Source organism: Vespa mandarinia, chromosome 3 (genome assembly GCF_050613455.1).
Source record: "Vespa mandarinia isolate Hongniang chromosome 3, ASM5061345v1, whole genome shotgun sequence".
NCBI classification, from domain to species: Eukaryota; Metazoa; Arthropoda; class Insecta; order Hymenoptera; family Vespidae; genus Vespa; species Vespa mandarinia.
Window position 1 is genome coordinate 4,929,077 of NC_140812.1, and position 20,924 is coordinate 4,950,000.

The window sequence follows — 20,924 nt, forward strand, 5'->3', positions numbered from 1 at the left end:
TCCTATCAATTACGTGAAGGATTACGAATCTCTGTTAAATTACGTATCAAAAGTCTATAGGAATAAAAGAAATTGTGATGGTATCGGTATAAATTAATGATCTATCATGAAAAAAAGGCTATCAAATGTTATCGAACAATTTACCGAGTTTACTACGCGTTTGTCATGTTGGTTATGGGACACCTTCGAATCCTTACTGGACATTTTTATGGACTTTTTAGCAAAGACACTAGAACTAATACTTGCCATGATGAATCTATTCTTCCAAGTGATGTGTTTCCTCAGGGATCTCTGTATCGATGCTATGAGAACATACTTGAATACCTTTCATGGTATCGTCAATATCATCAAAAGCATCAAATGCGATGACGTGGAAGATTTTGCCTCCGCGTGTATTGTCGTCATTCTTTGGATTGAGGCTATCAGGATAGTTATGAGTTTGGTGAAGCAGGTACGAGGAATGGTTCTGCTGTAGAAAGGATCTAGGACAGGAAATATTGGAGTCTCTATAGGCTCATATGAAATAGTGAAGAATTCGCTTCAGCATGACATTGAAGGCTATGATACAAAAACCAGGTAACATGTTCGCATTTGAATCTTAATAAGATTACCGTTAGATTTTTATGAAAATTTTACATTTATAAAGAGTTATCTGGTTTTTGATTTAGCAGCTATAAACTATCAAAAATAAAATTTACATTGCAATTTCAATGTCATGATTCTTCAGAATCCACGAACGAAAATATGGACTTGGTTTGGTCGAAATGCGGAAAAGAAAAATAATAATTTAAACACAAATCCAAAGATTTATGGAAAACAGCATTGCTCGTGTAAGAAATCTGGCAAACAAGGTGGTCGATACGTAAAACGTTTCCAGAATATGACCTCGAAAGAAAACCTTATTGAATAAAACAAAAGGATTATTGGTCAAGGTAATATAGTAGATATTCTCTATTGATTTCAAAAATCCTAGAAAATTCGCAAAAAAAATATCAGGATTTTATACATCGTCTTTATGTAAACGTTTATTATACATAACAATGTGTAAAGCCGTATATCAAATACCATTACACTTTATAAGTTATATCCTATTATATACATAATTAAATACGAAGCATAAGACATCATTTAATAAAAGAGAGACTGTTCAATCCGTTTCATTTTAATTCTGTTCAAACCTTCCCTTTTAAAATTATTATTAATAATATTTCGTCTCCACTTTTACGTGTCCTCGTAATTCTTTCCCACGTGTTCATAAACACTAACGCGCGATTTATAAAATTCATAAATTAAAATAAAACTTAAAAAAAATGTATATTCGTAAAAAAAAAAAGCGATCGTTTTATAAATATCCGTTTCGAAGTCGCCTTTTAACGAAACCATATAATACTTTAATCCTTCTCAATGTTACGAGCTTAAACATTAGAAAATACGAAAGAAACTTTTCCATGAGATTCGAGGCAGGACCTTACCTTCTTCTTCTTCCATTTATTTATTTTTTTTTTTTTTTTCAGTCATTCACAACGGTTATAACCAACTTATGTTCGGGCCAAGAAAATGTTTTTGGCAATTGAATCTATAAATATACGTGAAAAAAAAAATCATTCAAGTACAATGATAAATGTAAATTCGACGAATCGTATGTAGGACTCACTTCTTCTGGTGAATTTAAGATCTGAAATTCGTTTGCCATTTTCTCTGACAAATCTTCGGGAAGTAAAACTTGTAACCAAGGACCTTGAACAACATATGGTTTTTCTTTGGATACCAAAGTACCAGTAACCGAGGGTGCTACTATCGTCACAGCTGTGTGAGACAATATCGATTTAAACGTAAAATGCCTTCCGTGCATAACTCGTCCTCTGCAATAAAAAATCTATAAATGATCATCCGATATTTTATAATAAACATCACGAACAAATTTTGCTACTACTAACTTTATCGCTAATGGCAACAAGGATCCAGCTTCGAGGTTAAACGTTAAATGTAGTCCCGGTAAAACTTTGACACAATTAATATCAGAAAAGCCTGTATCTCTCTCTTGTTCACAAGGAGATAATCTTTCTGTCTTTATTATGGGTTTAATATCTTCGTCGTCGGAATCTTCTTTAATTTCTCTATATTTTTCCGTACTCTTGTCACCGCTAACTTGTACCCACCTAAAAAAGTAGTGATACTGTTTCTCTGAACATTCACTCGCAACGTCATCTATATTCATTCAAGAAAAAAAGAGAAGAAACAAAAAATATTTGTAAAGAATTATATTGATTTATAGTACCAGCACTTTGCAGAAACGCCACTCAAATTGGATCCTTCCCTCTCAATACCACATTGAATTTTCTCTGCAACGGAAGGATCCTCCTCCATAACAGAATGCATCCTTTTCATATCCGTCAACAACCAAGGCCCGCAACCCCTAGTCGTTTTCAAAAGATTTACTACACCTAGACCATTCCAATGTTGAGCTGCTTGTAATTCCTCAGAAGTAACTCCCACAATTTGTACGAATGAAACCTAGGAACATTTTATTAATTACAGTTAATAAATATATAAATATAAATATATATATATATATATATATATATATATATTATTCCATAAAAAAAATGATATTCTCAAGACAACATACTTCGCCATGAGGAGTGGAGACTGATGTAGGCAGTTGAGGATCTCTGCCCATTAAAATTTGCGTGATGCGACCACTGCCATTGTCCAAAGGAGCGTGCCATGAAACATGATCACCAGGAAGCAGCATGTTACCAGAGTTAAAGACGTATTTAGCTAGTTGTTGCATTACATTTGCCGGCCAGGTGGGTGGAGTCGTTTCGCCTCTTTCTCGTACCAATCTAAAGGTAAGCTCAAAACCAAAACCACTTGGACGACCTGGACCACTTTTTGGATGTAGTCGTCCATCTCCGTGCAAATCGGAAAGACCCAAACTAAAGAAGAAAAGAAAAAAAAATAAAGAAAAAAAGAAACATCATTATCTTTTGATGAATAATCATGCTTCAAATTAAATTGGAATTCAAAAATAGAATTAAAAGGAAATGAAAACATTTAATATTGTATAGAATAGAAATCCACACTCCCCCATCCTAAGTCAAGAAGTACGGTCAATGGCAGATTATATTTAGTCAGTACAGACGAAAAAGGGGAAAGTCTCGTGCTTCTATTTCCGATTCCTTGAGCTTTTCAACGACTTCATCCTCTCGTGCCCTATCGTTTTCTATATATAGAGAAAGGCACGAACTATTAGAGCAGCTGTTTGAAATCGAAGAAGCATGGGCCACTTTAAAAAAGAAAGGAAGGAAAGATGCCCTTTAGCGAAAAGCCACTTGTCGCTCGTTATGCAGATATTGTCGGAACTCGTAGCTACGATGAAATCCTTTCGATCGTCAAGAGACTCTCTTCCTTTCTTTCTTTCTTTCTCTCTTTTCCAATTCATTCTGTTCTATTTCCTATATACTATATATATATATATATATATATATAGACACTTGGATTCAACTTGACACCAACGAAGAAAAGTATTGAACGATTTAATCGGCTGCTTCTTAGGAGTAAAGAGAAATCGAAGGAAGGACCTTTTGTTAGTTTTCCTTTTTTTCCCCTCTAGGAAACTTGATTTTGAAACGACAAATGCTGCTGACGGTTTTCATAGCATGAATTATATTACGACTGGAATGAGGATAGGAACGGAGATTAAAGAAAATATGAGGATATACCAAAGGGAAAGGAGGAGTGGTAGGAGGAGAGAGGGGAAAGGAACGTCTTTAAAGTGACGAAGAAGAAGAAGAAGAAGGAGAAGAAGGCAGAGATTGAAGTACACGAGATGTGCACGTGTCATGTTCATGTGTATGTGTATATATGTATATGTATATATAACTATATAAGTTCCACATAGCACGTGTACATGAACGCGCGCGCGCGTACACGAAGCTCGCGGGACTCGTACAAAGAGACACGGGCACACTTCTACCTAAACAGGGTGACATTAACGAATGCCCGACTTCCCGTTTTTTTTCTCTCTTTCTTTCGCTCGGCGTCTCTTCCCCTATGGCGCAAAAAACGAAGGGCTGTCTTTTCTGAATGAATGATGCCTCGAAGAAGAGAAAAGGAAGCATGTGGCTGAGCGATGAGAGCAAAATGAATCGCTTCGTTCGATGGATGTTTCTCTCTTAACGGAGAGGAACGTTCCCTTCTTCGAGTCGAAATAACTATTCGCAAAAACTAGACGGAACGATGATTTTAACCCAATCAGTTTGAATAACAAGAAGAATACAAATGTTATAGGCTAAAAAAAGATAAATAAAAGTGCTAATATGTCGATTCTGATTATTTTTAAATTACAATAAAATCTATGAATAAATTTTGCGGATTTATCTTATGATTGAAGTACTTAGAATTAAAAGGCGAAACGAGAGAGGGAAAAATTAAAATAAGTACCTAAATAAATAGATATGATAATATAATTTATATAACAATGTTTTACGAACATTTTAAACGTTATCTTTTAACGACCACATTTGTATTTGTAACAGAATCTTCTCGTAAATATTAAGAAACATTCTTACAAAAGAAATAACAAGGAATTCGATACTTACCTCACGTAATGCCAATGCGGTGGCACGCCTAGTTCGGGACAGCCAGGATTTTCGTACATGCTTATATAGTCGAGAGGATCAGGACCACCCAACCTGCGAATAAGTACACAGGAAATTCGATTTATTTGATTGTACATCCGGGCTAGACTGGTATATACATGACAAACGAAGGGTGGCTAAATATAAGCCACCCTTTTCCTCGTCCATGACGTTTAAACTGTTGGCATTTTCGTTCTGACGCATACCAAACTATCCAACAACGCAATTCGAATTATTTTTTTTTTTTTTCGTACGAATCAATTATATTAGATGGTGGCGCTGCTATCATCAAGATGGTAGTGATCGATTGATTATCGGTAATCATCGATCTATTTATCAACGTAAAATCATTTAATTAGATGCTTCAATGTTATCGTTTCTATTTAATTAATATCATTGAAATAACAATCTTATTATCGTGAATATCGAACAATGTATAAAATATAACAATGATATAACATACAATCGTAGTATTTTTAACTCCTTTGCCCCTTCCTGTTGACGTCGTATATATACAACTTTTCAAAACAATACTCGACATTAATATTCTCGTGAATTACGAGAGATCAACGACGTATGAAAGCGTATAATGTATCTTAACGCTAATTAAATATAATGAATGTTTCATTTGACGTAAATTAGAGTTGGTACAACATAAAAATACAACGATGTCTTTATGTTACTTCTTCACTAATAAAAATTTTTGGTTAGAAAATTCTTACCAATATTTCACAACAGCTGTGACAGTGAGAGGATTAGGTTGGTCCGGATAAATTTCTTTACACAATCCATGCAAGGCATCCAAACCAAGTGCTCTGGCTGTTGGTGGTGGTGCTTGACTAGATTGTCCTGATGAACAACCTCTATAAAACTCTTCTCTCTCGCGCATATTGGTGTACATAAAAACACTGTAATATGATCGAAAGAATTCGTCGTATTAGAAAGAATGCCCCTCGACGAGTCAAGACGACGCGAAACCCTTCGTTCGTGTCGTACAAGCTCTCGCAGACGAACAATCCAGCGACGAAGACAGCCACCAACTAGTTATACAGATAGCACGTACCGCACGACTGACAAAACAAAAGCGTTTTGGGTGTGCATCCTTCGGGGAGCCACTAGTTGCGTGTGAGAGAGAGCAAACACGTGATCTAGTTCGAGATGGAAGAGCATGATGATTGGTCGATGTACAATAATGGCAGACGAATACTACCAATCATAACTTAACCTTACTCCACGGAACGATTTATCGAACGCAAGTCGTATCGAAGGGATGTTTTTCTCTATTCTTAACTACTTTCTAATATAATGAAAAGAGATGAAAAGAAAAGTGTCGCGAAGGTCAATAAGAGAAAAGTAATAGAAACGATTTATCTCGGGGCTTACACTGATTTTAGTTTTTTTCTCTTAACGTAGCTCATAAATAATCTATCCTAACAAAAACGTGTACACTCGTACGACGATGCGATTAAGATGTTATATTTGACAAAATGAGGTTAGACCTTACGTTTTTCGTCCTTGTTGGGTTTTACTGGAATCTGATCGAATGCTTGGTAGTTACGGCGACAAATAAAAGCACAGAGCCACAACAGGAGTATAAGCCGGAGGGACCTTTGATATTGTGCAAATTTCTGTGAGTATACGGATTGTACATACTAAATGATCTGAAATAATTGATGTATTAATTTCATTGTTAATCAGTCGAAGATAAACAAAGATTTATCGAAAATACATACTTTTTTCAGTCCAAAGGAATTTATAGAATGTGAAGATCCAGTTGATCACAAAGGAAATAAAACTGCAAAAGAGGAAACAGGTTTTGGTTGTGTGAAGGTATAGATCTGAATACAAGATTAAAGAAAATTTCTTAAAGATCCATCAATGTTTAAATATTTTGCTTTCAGTTTGGAGGATCGCGCTATGAGGATGTTGAAAAAACAAAAGTATTCTGTACTGTATTGCCAGATATAGAATGTTTTGGTCCAAGAACATTTTTTCGTAAAGGAGTTCCTTGTATAAAATACAGCGAACATTTTTTTGTCACTACATTACTTTATAGCATATTGTTAGGTGTATTAGGCATGGATCGATTTTGTCTCGGTCAAACAGGAACTGCAGTGGGTAAATTGTTAACAGTAGGTGGTGTTGGAGTATGGTGGATCGTTGATGTTATTTTACTGGTTACCAATTCTTTGCAACCTGAAGATGGAAGTAATTGGAATTCATATGTATAGCACACTCACACATATATATATATGGATTGTTAAAAAACTTTATATCATTGTAATATAAATACATCGTTTTAGGATATATTCTACTGCATATCCGTTTCAGTATCTTTTGATAAAATTAAAATTGTTTACATTAGTACAAAGGCAGATTATATCTATATAAAAATCCTCTATTTAGGACAATGCGTTTTATAATCACTTTTATAAAAGAATCTCTCTTATGCGTTTTATATAAATTTTAGATTTAACATTTCTGTAAAAATTGCCTTAATGATTCACGAGTAATTTAACTCATTCTTGTTATTATAATATTCTAAATTACTGTAAAGTTATAGTTCATAATCATCTGGGTGATAAAGCTCACTAAGTAATCTATAAATATATGATGGTGCATTTCCACCTCTGAAATTCAAGAATAAATTTCATATGGTATGCTGCATTATCAAACTATAATTAATAAAATGAATAACTTACGTATTGGAGATAAATAATGTGACAAGATCAGGAGGTACATAATCAAACATCGGATTATAAGCATGAATTCTTTCCATGAGAGGTTCATTAGCACCACCTAATACACCTTGCGTAGGAGAAATATGTTGATTAAATCCATCCTGTTCATGTGAGCATAAATAAAGTGGTGAAAGTTTATATAAAGGTAGTAACACCATTACAGGTACAGAATAATGCTTTGCAGCCTGTGCAACTGTATGCGAACCAGAAATTGCCCTTAATCCTCCATTAGCCATGACAGTATGAGTACCAATGATTACTTTATTTACACGTGACATCATTGCAAAAATTGCTACATCTGATATTAAAGTAGTTTTAATTTTAGCTTTTGCAAGGTTAACTGCCATTTCATGACCCTTTAAATAATAAGTAACTTTGTTATAATAAAAATGTGTAACTACTTAATCATTAAATATTATTATTAAACATATGTATATTTACACTTAAAGATGGACCTCCTTCAGCCACTATAACTTCAAAAGCTCTTGTTGTAGCAGCTTTCTCAAAGAACTTTTCAACTAAATTTGATTTGCCAATAGTCATTATAATCTCATTGGAATGAATGTGTTCTGAAGCTTGGTGTGTAATATTTTCTGAACTATAAAATAAAATAAAATAAAATATTTAAGTATCTACAATTGAACAAAGAATTGCATCATATTAACTTACCATGTTTCTAGTTCCACCTCAAATTCATTTATATGTTCGATAAGAGCTGATTTAAGAGAAAGCACTAAAATATCATAATTAGTGTCTTGATCACGCTCAGCCGTAAGAATTTTATGTAATGATTCCTGAGGATCCGTTTCTTCTGTTCTATTTTTAAGCTCTGATCTATATTCTTCCCTAATTATCAGTAATATACGTCTTACCATATTTCCGATTGAAGCTTCAAGTGGAACTGATTCGATCAAATATTTTCCATTCTTTGTAATAATATCCATTAGATTTCTACATAATAAAATACATTTAAATTATTAAAGAGCTATTATTTATCACATATAAATACTTATTATATAATATAATATATAACATAATACATGATATATAATATATAACATAACGTTTACTATAAAACCTACTTTGCAGTATCCCATTTTGAATGACTGATAATATCTTTCAGAACAGAAACAGTAGCACTAACAATATTGTAAGCTCCTTTGATATCTCTGAAATATAAAGATGTACCAATTATTTAGTCCATTTAATATTTAAGGTTAGAATGATAAAAATTTTACCCGTAATGAATATCTTTTATTAATTTTAATACACATTCATTAATGTCGTCGACGATCATTTTCAAAAAATTACTTTTAATATTAAATATTATAAATATAATAGTTTTTTATTTAAATATGTATAAACACGTGTCAGCACTAGGTTCAATTTTTAAGAATGCCATAGAACTAGCAATTATTAAGATCAAAGCGTGATCTCAAAAAAAAATTATTTGCTTATATTGATCTTACTCGCTTCTATCTTATAACACAATTTCGATAAAATTGCGATTATTGGTAATAATCGATATCTAGAATGTGCATGGATCGTATAATTGCAACTTGCCGAATGTTTTCAAGATGTATAGTAATGCTGGAATGCAACTAATGCAACATGTCGATACGTTGACAGTTAAATGTTACAGATTTTAGGTTACTTTCTCTGCTCAGAGGTTCTTTTTGCGTTCATCAAGTATCGCCACGTATCCAAATTCTTTAAAAACTACAAGGTGCAATCGTGCTTCAATCGAGAAATTTCAACAGAATTAATTGAAATCCATTTTAATTTAAAGAAAATAAAAGTGAATTTTTTGAAATGGACGCGAAGAAGTTAGATTTGTACTCGAATGGAGATAAGTTTGATAATACCGATTCTACAAGTAAATCCAAAAATGATTCGACAGAAGGTATACATATATCAAAAACTCTGATAATTAAAAAAAATAATCTTGTATCATGTATTTGCATGTATGCAATATAACTAGTTTTAGTTAATTCATAAATTTGTTTATGAATATATTATATTGAAGGTATTAATAGCTTATTTCATTCAGTTTGTTTAACAGAAAATTGTTTGCTGCCATTAAGTGAAAATATAGAACAGAATAGCAGTTTACAAAATCAGAATTCTTATTCTAAAGAGGATAAAGTAGAAGTTGAATGTAATCTAGTATCGTTAAGAAAAGATAACAATCCAAATGAAAGTAATTTATTATTAAATAGGATCAGTATTAATGTGGATGAAACAAGTGTACATATAAATAGCATTCCAAACAAAGAAGATGAAAATTCATCATTGTCAATGAATATTGATCTTCCAAATGAAAGAGTTTTTCATAAATTATCTTCCAATAATTCACTGTATATAGATCATTCGCATAAAAATATGGATAAGATTTCTGGGACTGAAACAGGTACTAGTAACATATGTGAAGATAATGTGTATGATATTAAATTAGAAATACCCACAACCAAACAGTCGTTAATTACTAATGTTGCTCATGATTCTTCGACAATAAAAGATTTAGATTCATTGGCATTGAATGAACCAATAAATAAAAAAATTTTAACAAGTTTGCAAAATAATAATGATGATTCTACAAAAGTAGTAGAAATGAATATAGCATCGAAAGAAGAATCTAATAAAAATATGGAACATATAAATAAACATGTTTTACCAAATTTGTCAGAAAGTACAGAAAAAGAATTTAAACAGCAAACTAAATTACGATCATCAGAAGTTTCAAATGGAAAAGGAAAAGTAGATGTTACTTCCATATATCGACCAACTCTGAATGATGATAGTAGACTTGTAAGGATACCACTGCCAATAAATCGAATGAGTTTAGTGCAATCTAATGCACATTTTATAAATAGAAGTCGAAATTTTCTGAATTTTATCACAGAAAAATCCACAAATATAATGGAGAAAGCATTGTTACCGCAACATTTAACTATGAAATATACCTCGGGATATACAAATAATAATGAGAAGAAGAATATAGATGGGGATTCTGTAAAAAAAGAGTTATCATCAAAATGTTTAATGCCTCCCAAAGAATGTGTTACAGTAACAAAAATCATAAATACACCAATTGTATCCATAACGGAACAGAGCAAAAATGGCGAACAAAAAGACCTATTGAATGAGAACAATTCAAAATATCAAGTTTCTTCAATGTTCAACTCATCTTCTATTGACTCAATTGATGGTACATTAACAAGTATTAAAAATAATTCCAAATTTATCAATTCTGAAGAACATATTACAACCCAACCAACAGAAGCTTTAATGAAAACAGATGGTAAACATAATGATTATTTTAATATACTATTGTATTTTCATTTCAATTACTAATTGTAAATACTTTATAGGTGAAATATTGCAAGAAAATTTAACAGAGTGTCAAAATCACTCAGTTAATAATGAAAGTTCTCACGAAAAAAATTTGTTGGAGCATCCTATATACTTAACATTACTGAAAGATTATGCTAAATTAAAAGATAATAATACAAAATTATCAGAAGAAGTAGAAGCTTTAAAAACAAGAAATAACATATTGGAAGCGGAGAAAAGTGGAGAACCTTATAAAATACAAATTGAGACATTAGAAAAAACTGTAGATAGATTAACATTTGAATTGCGCGCATCATTAGCTACCCAAGACATATTGAAAAGAGAACATGCTGCTGCTAATAAAGAAATGGAATCTATGGTAATAAAGTATGCAGTTAGTGAAAAACGATTGATTGATACACAAAGGTATATTGTCTGTGACAGAAATATTTGAAAAAAAAGTTGACAAAGGAGAGCTTTTTTTTAAATATTGTATCTTTAATAGGGCAAGGGAATATGCAGAACGTAGGTTGAAAGATATTACAAAAGAGCAAGAACTCTTGCAGAATAAATTACGACAGGCTCAAGGAGAGAGGACTAGAATATGTAATATATTGGATGGGAAATGCCGTGAAATAGGTGATCTTCAGAAAGAAGTTGAAAGACTTAATGGAGATTTACAGATGAAAGAAGTGAAACTCAAGTGGTCACAAAATAAATTAAAAACGGAAATGGACTTACAAAAAGAAACACAGCAAAAGCTTGATAAAGCTTTGGTAAGAAAAGATATTAAATAGATTGTAAAACTTCAATATTGTTAAAAAAGATTTTTGTACTTTAAGTTATGTTTTGTGTTATATTTATTTCGGTTACATTTATTTGTCGTGTTATATTTAATTTTATAGAGTAGAATTAATGAAATGAAAGAGGAGTGTGAACAAGTACGTAAAGAAACACAGGAAACTATTAGAAAATTTCAATTGTCTGAAGAAAATAAAGCTATAACATTGGATCAACAGCTTAAAGAGCAACAAGCACGTTTAATTTTAGAAAGATATGTAACCGAAGACAAGGAGATGCTATGTTTACAGTTACAAAAAGAAGTTGAAACATTATTGCACAGACAGCAAGTGTTAATTGAAGAGAACAATGTACTTGGTATAAAAATACAAGACTATGAAAAAAAACAGCAAGAATACGAAGATACCCTTAATAATTTGAAGATTCTAGCGGATCAACGACAAACGGAAATTATTGATTTGTTGCAAAGAGTTTCACAAATTGAAGTATTAAAATCCCAATTACAAGAGTAAGTATTTATATTTAATGATTTAAAAATAACAATTTTTTATGTAAAAATTATTTATATCTACAAATATTTTGTTGACTACATAGAGCAGAGAAAAATCTAAAATCTACGAATACTGAATCAGAAAAATTGCATTTAATAAATAATGAATTAGAATCTGATATGCATGCATGTCGTTTGCGCGAGGCTGCTATGTTAGATTTTACACAAAAGTTAACAGATAAAAACGTATGTCTTCAATCAGAATTTACTGCACTTGAAACAAAAACTAAACAGCTCGAAGAAGAACAAGGTCCACTTCGCGATCAAGTGAATAAATTAAAAAATAAAACTAAATTGCTTGAAGACAATGTAATATCTGAACAAAAAAGAAGATTAGAAGAATGTGAAATTTTAGCAAAACACGTGGCAGAACAAACACAACTTGTTCAAAACTTAACACAAAAGTTAGAGGATAGTCAAGGGGAAAATGCAGTACTTAAGAGAAAACAACAAAGAAATATGAAAGAAATAACGCGAGAACTGCAGCAGTGTCGAAAAAAATTGGAGGCATTTCAATTATCTTCACCTAGTAATTCAATGAATGTTGCATCAAGGACTGATTCAAATACATCCCTAAATACAGGTTTCATAGTTTTATATTATTTGTTTTTTCTTAACATTATATTATTGGTTTCTGCTTATTAATATCGACTTTTAATCTGATTAATTTTTTCATGTGTTGTTATAGGTGAAACAGTGAATGGTGCCTTATCTGATAATTGTACCAATGGTGAAAATTGTATTCATTTAATTGAACCTGCTAAAAAATTATTAATGGATCGTATCGTGATGTTACAAAACGATAATGCAAAAAAATTAGAAAAAATAGATTTCTTGGAAGAACATACACGAACATTAGTCGAAGAAATACAAAAGAAAACAAAGATAATACAACATTATATTTTACACGAAAATTCTGGTGCCATGGGTAGTAACGAAAGAGATAGATACAAGGTAATTAATTAATTTTATAATAATTTCATTGTCATTGCATCTAAAATATTTTAAAAGGTTTTCTTTGTTCCAATTTAGTAAAAATACTTTAAATATTATTTAGAAATTAAAGCATGCTAATATATATAGTATGCCTTTTATGTTTGTCATTATAGCATATCAAAAGCAGGAAAAATACTGTAAGTTACATGTAGGATTAAATTTTCAATTTATATTAACTACATAATTCATAATTTCAATAAGTACAAGATGTATAATTCTACAATATGTTTTTATGCTATTATATGTAAATTAATGCTGTATTTATCTTTTCATATAAACTATAGGCGGAATTAGCAAAGAATGGAGGTATAATGGCATCTGTTTACAGTCAAAAAGTTTCAGATGACAACATGACTTTAAAACTTTCTTTAGAAATGAATCAAAAATTATACGCCGTTGTTGAAGATACATTGTTCAAAAATATGGCTTTGAAGGTAATTGAAATGCATTATATATACAATTAAAGGTAATTAATGTATTTATATATATATGTATTTTTTTGTCCTTTGTAGGATAGTATTAATACTTTAGGTGCAGAAATAGCGAAGTTAACAATACAAAATCAACAAAGACAATTGACGAGTTAGAAATATTGCCATATAATTTTTTTTTATTTATTTAATTAATAATTAGATTTTGAAAACACAAAATTTTGTTCGAACAAATATTAATTGACGATTGCTATATTTTAAAGGCGCGAAAAGTCTAAAATTTAATATATAAATGACAAATTTTTTACAAGAATGAGCGTTACTCATAACATTATTTTAAGCAAGAAAAAACTTAATGCACTGGATTACTTTATCGTAATAAGTTGATTTTTATATAGTAATCAATTTTTTTTTAAATGTGTAAGAAACGAGAAGAAAAAACGAAAAATCTTAAAAATGTAAAAACTCCATGTCACATCTTATATATCTAGAATGAAAATATTATCTAGTCCTTTTAATCGAAACAAATTATAATCCAAAAGTCCATTGCAGTTTTAAATATCGTCATTAACAAATTTTCTTTTATATAAAAAATCAATTTACCATCTAGTCACATTATATCTTAACTTAATATAATTACTTTGATCAAAGAACAAATGAAATAAATGATGCCAAGAATTTGTATTTAGATTTTCTATATGATATATATTACAGATTCCTTTCTATAAGTTTAACAAAATGTTTTATCATTGTATTCATTATTTTATTATTTCATATATCATGAAATTTTTATCTGTTTTATTTTATTACTTTAAGAATATGATTGCAATCATATATGATTGTGAAATTTGTTAATAACTTATAAAGTAATAGAATATTTTTTTAAGTCTTGTATATAATATTTAACTTGTATATAGTAAGCGCGCAAGCCTGTACCAAAGTATATTAATTAAAAAAATACATTGTATATCGTAGTTAAAATATTATTAAGAACACATGTAGACATTACAAACAGTATCAAATTCTACAAAATTACGTGGAAATATATAAAAGCATCAAATTTTTAAAAAACACTTACCTGTATCTTGTTTTTTTGAATTTATATCATAAAAAAAAAAATGATAATAAAAAAAATATACTTCACACATACATACGTATCGCTTAATTTTTATCTTACCTACTTTCCATACTAAGAACAATTTCCTTATGTAATTATTTACAGAAGATCAAGACGCAAAAAAATATTACAATCGAAAGTGAAAAATAAACGTAGAATCTTTTGAAGTATTCCACGCTATGCTTATTTACATGTCGTACTTGCAATAATATATACATTCCGTTTTTATTACGTAAAACAGTATAGATGGATATTGTCAAAGAATAATTTAATAACGTATTCAAAAAAGCTACATACATATTACAGGTTAAACATCGTTTACAATTAATAAACGGTTACTAATAAATTAATATATATATTCGATTATTAAATCTTGTTAATTTTCTTTCGAATATTTACTTGCGTTATTGTTAACAATTTTTGTATTTTTCTTATAGTCTGATTAAAATGGGAAAATCGTTTCGTCTTAAAAAAAAAAAGCGAAACAATTAATAAAGAAAAAACTGCATACCTTCGAACTTTTGTGCCCAAAACCTAGATAAACGAAAAATAAAAAAAAAAAAACAGAGAAAGTGATCGTATAAATAATACAAGTTTGCTTTCACACGTTTAATGACAATCTGTACTACATAATATAAAGTATTTGATTATAACAAGACAAAGCAGACCTCGTGACTTTGTAATCTATATCTTTTCTCTGGCAATTATGAAACTATTACATTTTTACTCCTTTTAACGAGAGGAATACACCTATTATTTGCAACCGATCGAGTTGTAAGAGAAATATCGCTTATTAATTTCTCAGTTCTATTTGCCATATGTAAGACACATGATTTCCTCGGACAATAATTTTGTTCTTTCCTTCCTTCCTTCCGTCCTTTCTTTCTTTCCTATCCCTCTTTTTTTTTTGCCGCCCCGTTATTTATTTATTTTTCTTTTCTTTCTTTTTTCTCTCTTTTTTTCTAGTTTCTGATTTCCATCGTCGTTCTTTCATTTCACATACACCATTCTCATATATAATTTTAATATACGTATGTATGTTATATACATTATGCACAGCAGTTACGCTCTTACAAAGCACATTCTATAGAAATTTACAATCGAGTGGCAAACGTAATGATTTAGCTCGAGAATAGTAGGTACGTGTATGTATCGTTTACGTATATATGTATGTGTATATTTATATATTGCTTTCTGTACATTGTACGTGTTAAATACATGTACATATATCCTTATACCCTACGTTTATCCTCGCGAATGTTTTTATTTATTTTTTTTTTTCTTTCTTTTTTGTTGTTATTGTTATCGCTGTTGTTGCTTATTATTATTGTTGTTCATGAAGAAGGAGGACTACAAAAGCAGCCATTTATTTTATTACAACGAGAAGTGAAATTCACAGATTATTTAACGTATGTATTTCCTCCTTCTTTCAATCTTCTCTTAATAAATCGCCGATTATTGTACGAATAAAATCATCGCGGAACATCGTAATGTAAACGAGGTCGGTTGTATTTATTAGGCGAAAGTATATACTTCTTTTTGTTTTTATCGCAATCGATTTTAGAATCTCCGCTTTATTCTCGGCTCTTACTAATTAAGCTTGATCGTTAATGGTATTAGAACGGTATGTGCACCTGCTCTCATTCTTCGAGAGCTTATCTTAGGAAATTCCAAAGATATTTTTTTCTTATTATTTTGTCTAATCATTGGCATTTCTGCTCCTCGTGTTAATTGATTATAAACTTCGACGAAAATTCCGTAAAGAACATCGATTATTATCTATTTAATTGCACTCCCACAATAGAAAGAGAAATAGAGGAAGAGATAAACAAAAAGAGAGGGAGGGAGAGAGAGAGAGAGAGAGAGAGAGAAAGAGAGACAAAATTATATCTAAGAACAATTAATGTAAATTTCACGAAACTATATTAAATACTTAATAAAATTTTCTTTAACAAGATATGTGTAAAATTTTCATGATATTAAATTATCGACCTGGAATATTTTCATTTTTCCTACTTATACAATATATATATATAGATAGATAGATAGATAGATACGTAGATAAATATATTATTTTTATAAAAAAAATGAGATCATTCGTGTAAATATATAAACTGATTCGTTTGATCCTTTACGGAATTTTAGTCTCTTCGTGTTCGCTAGTACACATTTAATATGTTTATACGAAGTTAGAGCGAATATGAGAATGGCGAAAAATATTTACGTGGGTTCTATATATTGAAATATTTAAAGGTCAGAAGCTTTTTGTAATGTCTCTTTTCTATTCTCTCGAGCTCCCTAAAAAGTTATTTTTCTTTTGTCTTATTGTTCTTTCTCTTCGCAGACAAAATCCTCTTTAAAAATCGTACACCTTTTTACGGCACACTGTCACAGCATATTGTCCCTTCTCCCTGCCCCTTTTATTTCGATATATGAAGTTAACGCACCTTAGTCAGGTGCGGTTAGAAGGCTTGTATTAGCAAAGTCTGTCCATCGTAAACCTCGATTCGTATTGTATGTATTTCATTTTATTTAAAATATATTGAAAGTTCTAAAAGGAAATAACGATCGTTCGTTCTGATCAAGCTAAAAAATGAAATTTGATCCTAAAAGAAGAAAAAAACCAATAGAAGAAGAAAAAAGAAAAAAGAAACGAACGATATGGGTTGAATCTTAAAATGGGTAGATTCTAATCTCAAAGCACACTTCGTTCGATTTTCAACATGGATTTGAGAGGAAATAAATGCGTTTTGATAAATGAGACTGGAAAGTCGTTATATCTCTCTCCTTCTCCCTTTCTCGGGCGTAAGATCGATAAAGGAACGAGTTTAAATTCGACAAAGCCAAAATCAATGACTATACACAGAGAAAGAGAGAGAGAGAGAGAGGGAGGGGAGAGAGAGAGAGAGAAAATATAGCTGAGCGGAGAAGCTTTCCCATGCGGAACCGTGCTTGCGCCGGAGCTTGCGAGGGAGCTTTCGAACTGGCAGAGTGAATACTAGCACCACCACTACCACCACCACCATCACAACGACAACTACCACCATTACCACCACTACCACTACCACTATCACCATCAGTACCACCCCTGCTGGTACTACTAGCTGGATATACCAGTGGACAGCCCACAACCCTCGGTGCCTAGCCACGACTACCGCGTTAATTTTGTCGGGCGAATTGATTTTGGCTCCAATGCTGGACGCCTACGCACGCCTTTGCCTATCTCCGACTGGCTAGCTAGCCGGAGATGGCAAGTTAACATTGAAGGGTAAATCGAGCATTCTGAGTATATGACTGAACTGAGAGAGAGAAAGAGAGAGAGAGAGAGAGAGAGAGGGAGGGAGGGAGGGAGAGAAAGAGGAAGAGAGAGAGAGGGAGAGTGGGAGGAAAGGAGGAAGGGAAGGAGAGAGGAAAGTACGAGGATAGAAGAAAATGAGGAACGAAAAAAGAAAATGAAGAACGGAAAAAGGAAGGGATGTGAAAGACCGAGAGAGAGAGAGAGAGAGAAAGAGAGAGAGAGAGAGAGAGAGAAGCTACGAGAATAAGGGTTGAAATCAACGGTACAGAGGGTGAGAATGAAGTCTGCTCTAAAGCTAGCTTGCATATACACATGCAATACACCTATACATAATATAAGCATGTACTCCATAAGTACGAGCGAGGTATAGGGGCGTTCCTTAAAGGGGAAAGCTCGCTTTAAGCGCACATATCGGAGATAGCTTCTTTAAAGAGAGATAGATCGTTCTGTTGGTCGGCTTTCTACATTCGCGAGATATGGTCATATCCACCTTAAAGTCACGTTAACATTCTCTTACTCTTCTCACGATCCAACCCTTCGACGCCTATGAGATATTACCTTCCTCTGTACCCCCTCTCTTTCTCTCCCCATATTTTTTACCTCCTCTTTTCACTACACGTCCAACCCTCTTCTTTTTTCTTTTTCCTTCTCTCTTTCCTTATCTCTCTCTCTCTTTCTCGTGGTCATAAGCAAATCTATGAGTACCGGAGGGTTATGAGAGGGCAAACGCGGAAGAAGGGTGCCTACTATGGTTAAAGAACGTCGATTAGGTTCGCGAAATACATTGTATAAGCCTCTTCGTTTTTCAAATAACGCCGTGGAAATGAAAACGAATGGATACGATTCGATCGTATTTCTCTACTGAGTTTTTTGCATTTCTGTTTTTTTGTTCTTTTTTCTTTTCTTATCTCGTTTCCTTCCGCCCATAATTCTAGACCCGTTCTATTCGTTTTCTACTGACAGGAATATTACTGAACGAATTGTTCGATTTGGGATTATGGTAAGGATGCTTTGTGAAGCGTGAAAGAATGTGTGTAAAGAAAAGTACGAACTGAAGAAAAACTTAATGTGTAAAAACCGTGTAATTTGTTTAATAGGAATAATAATAATAATAATAATAATAATAATAATAATAATAATAATAATAATAATAATAATAATAATAATAATAATATAATAATGCAATAATAATAATAATAATAATAATAATAATAATAATAATAATAATAATAATAATAATAATAATAATAATAATAATAATAATAATAATAATAATAATAATAATAATAATAATAATAATAATAATAATAATAATAATAATAATTATATAATGTGATAACATGTAATGTTTGGCATCGTTATGATTGCGTCTGGGTTACGTACAAAAGGTTTTTTAATCATTTCTTTTTGCGGCGCATTTTAGCTTTGAAAAAAGAAAATCAGTCACCCCACGTGGCGCTATGAACACTGAGAATATACGGTTTGCGTTAATAAGTCTATTACCTGGACAATAGCGAGAGATACGAAGTAGTAGTTAATGATAAACGTAATAAACGTATTACTAGTATTTCATATAAGCGGCTGGTAATAGATATATATATATATATATATATATATATATATATATATATATATATGATTAACATCGATGAGATATAACAACGATAAACAGGGGAAAAACTTAATTTTACAAGATAAATCAAAAACGATGAAGTCTCCCGTTTATAAACGCGAATAATATATACATTCTTTTCCTCATGCGACAAATTAATAACAAAAACGACGGTTGGTTGCGATACCAGCGACAATCGTTACTCTTCTTATGTAATATTATCAAATACACTTACATACATATATATATATATATATATATATATATATATATATATATATTAATCATAATTACGGTGACATATTATCATCGGCGATGGAATTTTGTTATTATAAAGTATTTTATAAAAGGGGAAGTGGTGGAGGAGGGGAGGAGAGAAGGGGATCTAGAAGCGATTTTCGGTAACAAAATAGAATTCGACGTTCCGACCTGTGTATATAACGTGCATGCTTCTCACATATTTTATAAAGCTCGAGCTTCGGAGTTTACTTTGCGTTAATTAAATGGCTATTAAGTATTAAAGTTGTATTTTTCTATTTTACAATGACCGGAATATAATACAAATGGGGTTTTGATATATGTCCTCGAACGCAGTCTACCGATTCCCTTTCTCTCTCTCTCTCTCTCTCTCTCTCTCTCTCTCTCTCTCTCTCTCTCTCTCTCTCTCTCTCTCTCTCTCTCTCTCTCTCTCTTTCTCTCTCAAAACTTCCTTGACTTATTCTCTTTTGCTATTTAAATTACAGTCTCTCTCTATATCCTTAAGAATACTTAAACATTTAGAATCGTACACGAAACATATATCTCTACAGAGAAAAGCGCTAAATTAAGCACCATCGATACGAGCAAATGAAAAAAAAGTTAAAAAAAAATAAATAAATAAAAAAAAGATAAAAAAAAATAAAAATAAAGATTTCGCTCTCTCGAAAAAGCAACAAATGAGAATATTAATTAATGTTTTTATTATTATTATTATTATTATTATTATTATTATTATTAATATTATTATTATTATTATTACTGCGTAGCTTAATTACAAGAATAACGCGTAAAGGAGGACGAAGACATTTTTAATCAGCATCATGTTTTCTTTTTCCTGGACCATACTCGTTAAGAATAATTTCCAAACATGCAGCGTGGTCCAGCCACGTTTCATTTAATTCCTCTTCCTTTTGTTTCTTTTTTTTTCATGTTTTTTTGCTTCTTTCCAACGAAGAGAGACCATTGGACAATTTTTATTTTGTAAGCGGCGTTTGATTCGATACTCCGACCGATCGGAAGGAATTCGTATATATTTCTTTTTTTTTTTTTTTTTTTTTTTTTTTTAATCGGAGGGAAGTAAGAAAAAATAAGCCTCTATCTCGTCAGGTCACTGAATATGATTCTCGTTCAAAATTCTCCCTTC

At 31.3% G+C, this 20,924-nt stretch overlaps 6 protein-coding genes and 1 long non-coding RNA gene across 15 annotated transcripts in view; 4 read left to right on the plus strand and 3 right to left on the minus strand.

Moving 5' to 3' along the window:
- The first annotated feature begins 106 nt into the window (after window positions 1-106).
- Window positions 107-783, plus strand: LOC118446836 (uncharacterized). Its single transcript, XM_085655658.1, has 3 exons — window positions 107-451; window positions 545-576; window positions 669-783. Exons 1-3 carry the CDS (start codon window positions 107-109, stop codon window positions 781-783), a joined length of 492 nt encoding a protein of 163 aa, XP_085511784.1.
- Window positions 784-1,035: 252 nt separating this feature from the next.
- Su(fu) (suppressor of fused) lies at window positions 1,036-5,747 on the minus strand. Its single transcript, XM_035877939.2, has 7 exons — window positions 5,366-5,747; window positions 4,605-4,697; window positions 2,630-2,939; window positions 2,279-2,514; window positions 1,938-2,159; window positions 1,655-1,862; window positions 1,036-1,576 (listed from the first exon to the last, which is right to left on the minus strand). The coding sequence occupies exons 1-7, from the start codon at window positions 5,542-5,544 to the stop codon at window positions 1,511-1,513; spliced, it is 1,314 nt and encodes a 437-aa protein (XP_035733832.1). The 5' UTR covers window positions 5,545-5,747; the 3' UTR covers window positions 1,036-1,510.
- A 185-nt stretch (window positions 5,748-5,932) lies between these two features.
- On the plus strand, window positions 5,933-6,874 carry amrt (TM2 domain-containing protein 2 amaretto). The gene is made up of 3 exons (XM_035877946.2): window positions 5,933-6,273; window positions 6,386-6,473; window positions 6,545-6,874. The coding sequence occupies exons 1-3, from the start codon at window positions 6,131-6,133 to the stop codon at window positions 6,872-6,874; spliced, it is 561 nt and encodes a 186-aa protein (XP_035733839.1). The 5' UTR covers window positions 5,933-6,130.
- A 22-nt stretch (window positions 6,875-6,896) lies between these two features.
- On the minus strand, window positions 6,897-17,937 carry eIF2Bbeta (eukaryotic translation initiation factor 2B subunit beta). Of its 5 annotated transcripts, none has more exons than XM_085655959.1 (6): window positions 15,124-17,937; window positions 8,467-8,553; window positions 8,054-8,335; window positions 7,826-7,982; window positions 7,346-7,740; window positions 6,897-7,273 (listed from the first exon to the last, which is right to left on the minus strand). In XM_085655959.1, the coding sequence occupies exons 3-6, from the start codon at window positions 8,326-8,328 to the stop codon at window positions 7,201-7,203; spliced, it is 900 nt and encodes a 299-aa protein (XP_085512085.1). In that variant the 5' UTR covers window positions 8,329-8,335; window positions 8,467-8,553; window positions 15,124-17,937; the 3' UTR covers window positions 6,897-7,200. The 5 variants fall into 5 exon arrangements, with proteins under 5 accessions (XP_085512085.1, XP_085512082.1, XP_085512083.1 ...); XM_085655956.1 differs by lacking the exon at window positions 15,124-17,937 and adding an exon at window positions 14,673-14,698; XM_085655957.1 differs by lacking the exon at window positions 15,124-17,937 and adding an exon at window positions 8,948-9,093.
- Window positions 9,149-14,054, plus strand: Golgin104 (coiled-coil domain-containing protein 186). Of its 2 annotated transcripts, XM_085655954.1 has the most exons (10): window positions 9,149-9,287; window positions 9,435-10,685; window positions 10,756-11,143; window positions 11,223-11,493; window positions 11,623-12,026; window positions 12,113-12,651; window positions 12,757-13,022; window positions 13,178-13,201; window positions 13,349-13,498; window positions 13,577-14,054. In XM_085655954.1, exons 1-10 carry the CDS (start codon window positions 9,197-9,199, stop codon window positions 13,649-13,651), a joined length of 3,459 nt encoding a protein of 1,152 aa, XP_085512080.1. In that variant the 5' UTR covers window positions 9,149-9,196; the 3' UTR covers window positions 13,652-14,054. The 2 variants fall into 2 exon arrangements, with proteins under 2 accessions (XP_085512080.1, XP_035733819.2); XM_035877926.2 differs by lacking the exon at window positions 13,178-13,201 and having other exon boundaries at window positions 13,577-14,049.
- LOC118446840 (uncharacterized) overlaps window positions 15,884-20,924 on the plus strand; it is an 11,473-nt gene continuing 6,432 nt past the window's right edge. The window contains exon 1 of the long non-coding RNA XR_014981965.1: window positions 15,884-16,021. This is a non-coding gene — a long non-coding RNA (uncharacterized LOC118446840). The remainder of the gene's footprint in view (window positions 16,022-20,924) is intronic.
- The window catches only part of mura (ring finger protein murashka), a 37,031-nt gene continuing 36,576 nt past the window's right edge, over window positions 20,470-20,924 (minus strand). For all 4 annotated transcript variants that reach the window (XM_085655955.1, XM_035877929.2, XM_035877928.2 and 1 more), the window contains one exon: window positions 20,470-20,924. This exon is cut by the window's right edge and continues 5,096 nt beyond it. The gene's annotated coding sequence lies outside the window, so the exon portion shown is untranslated.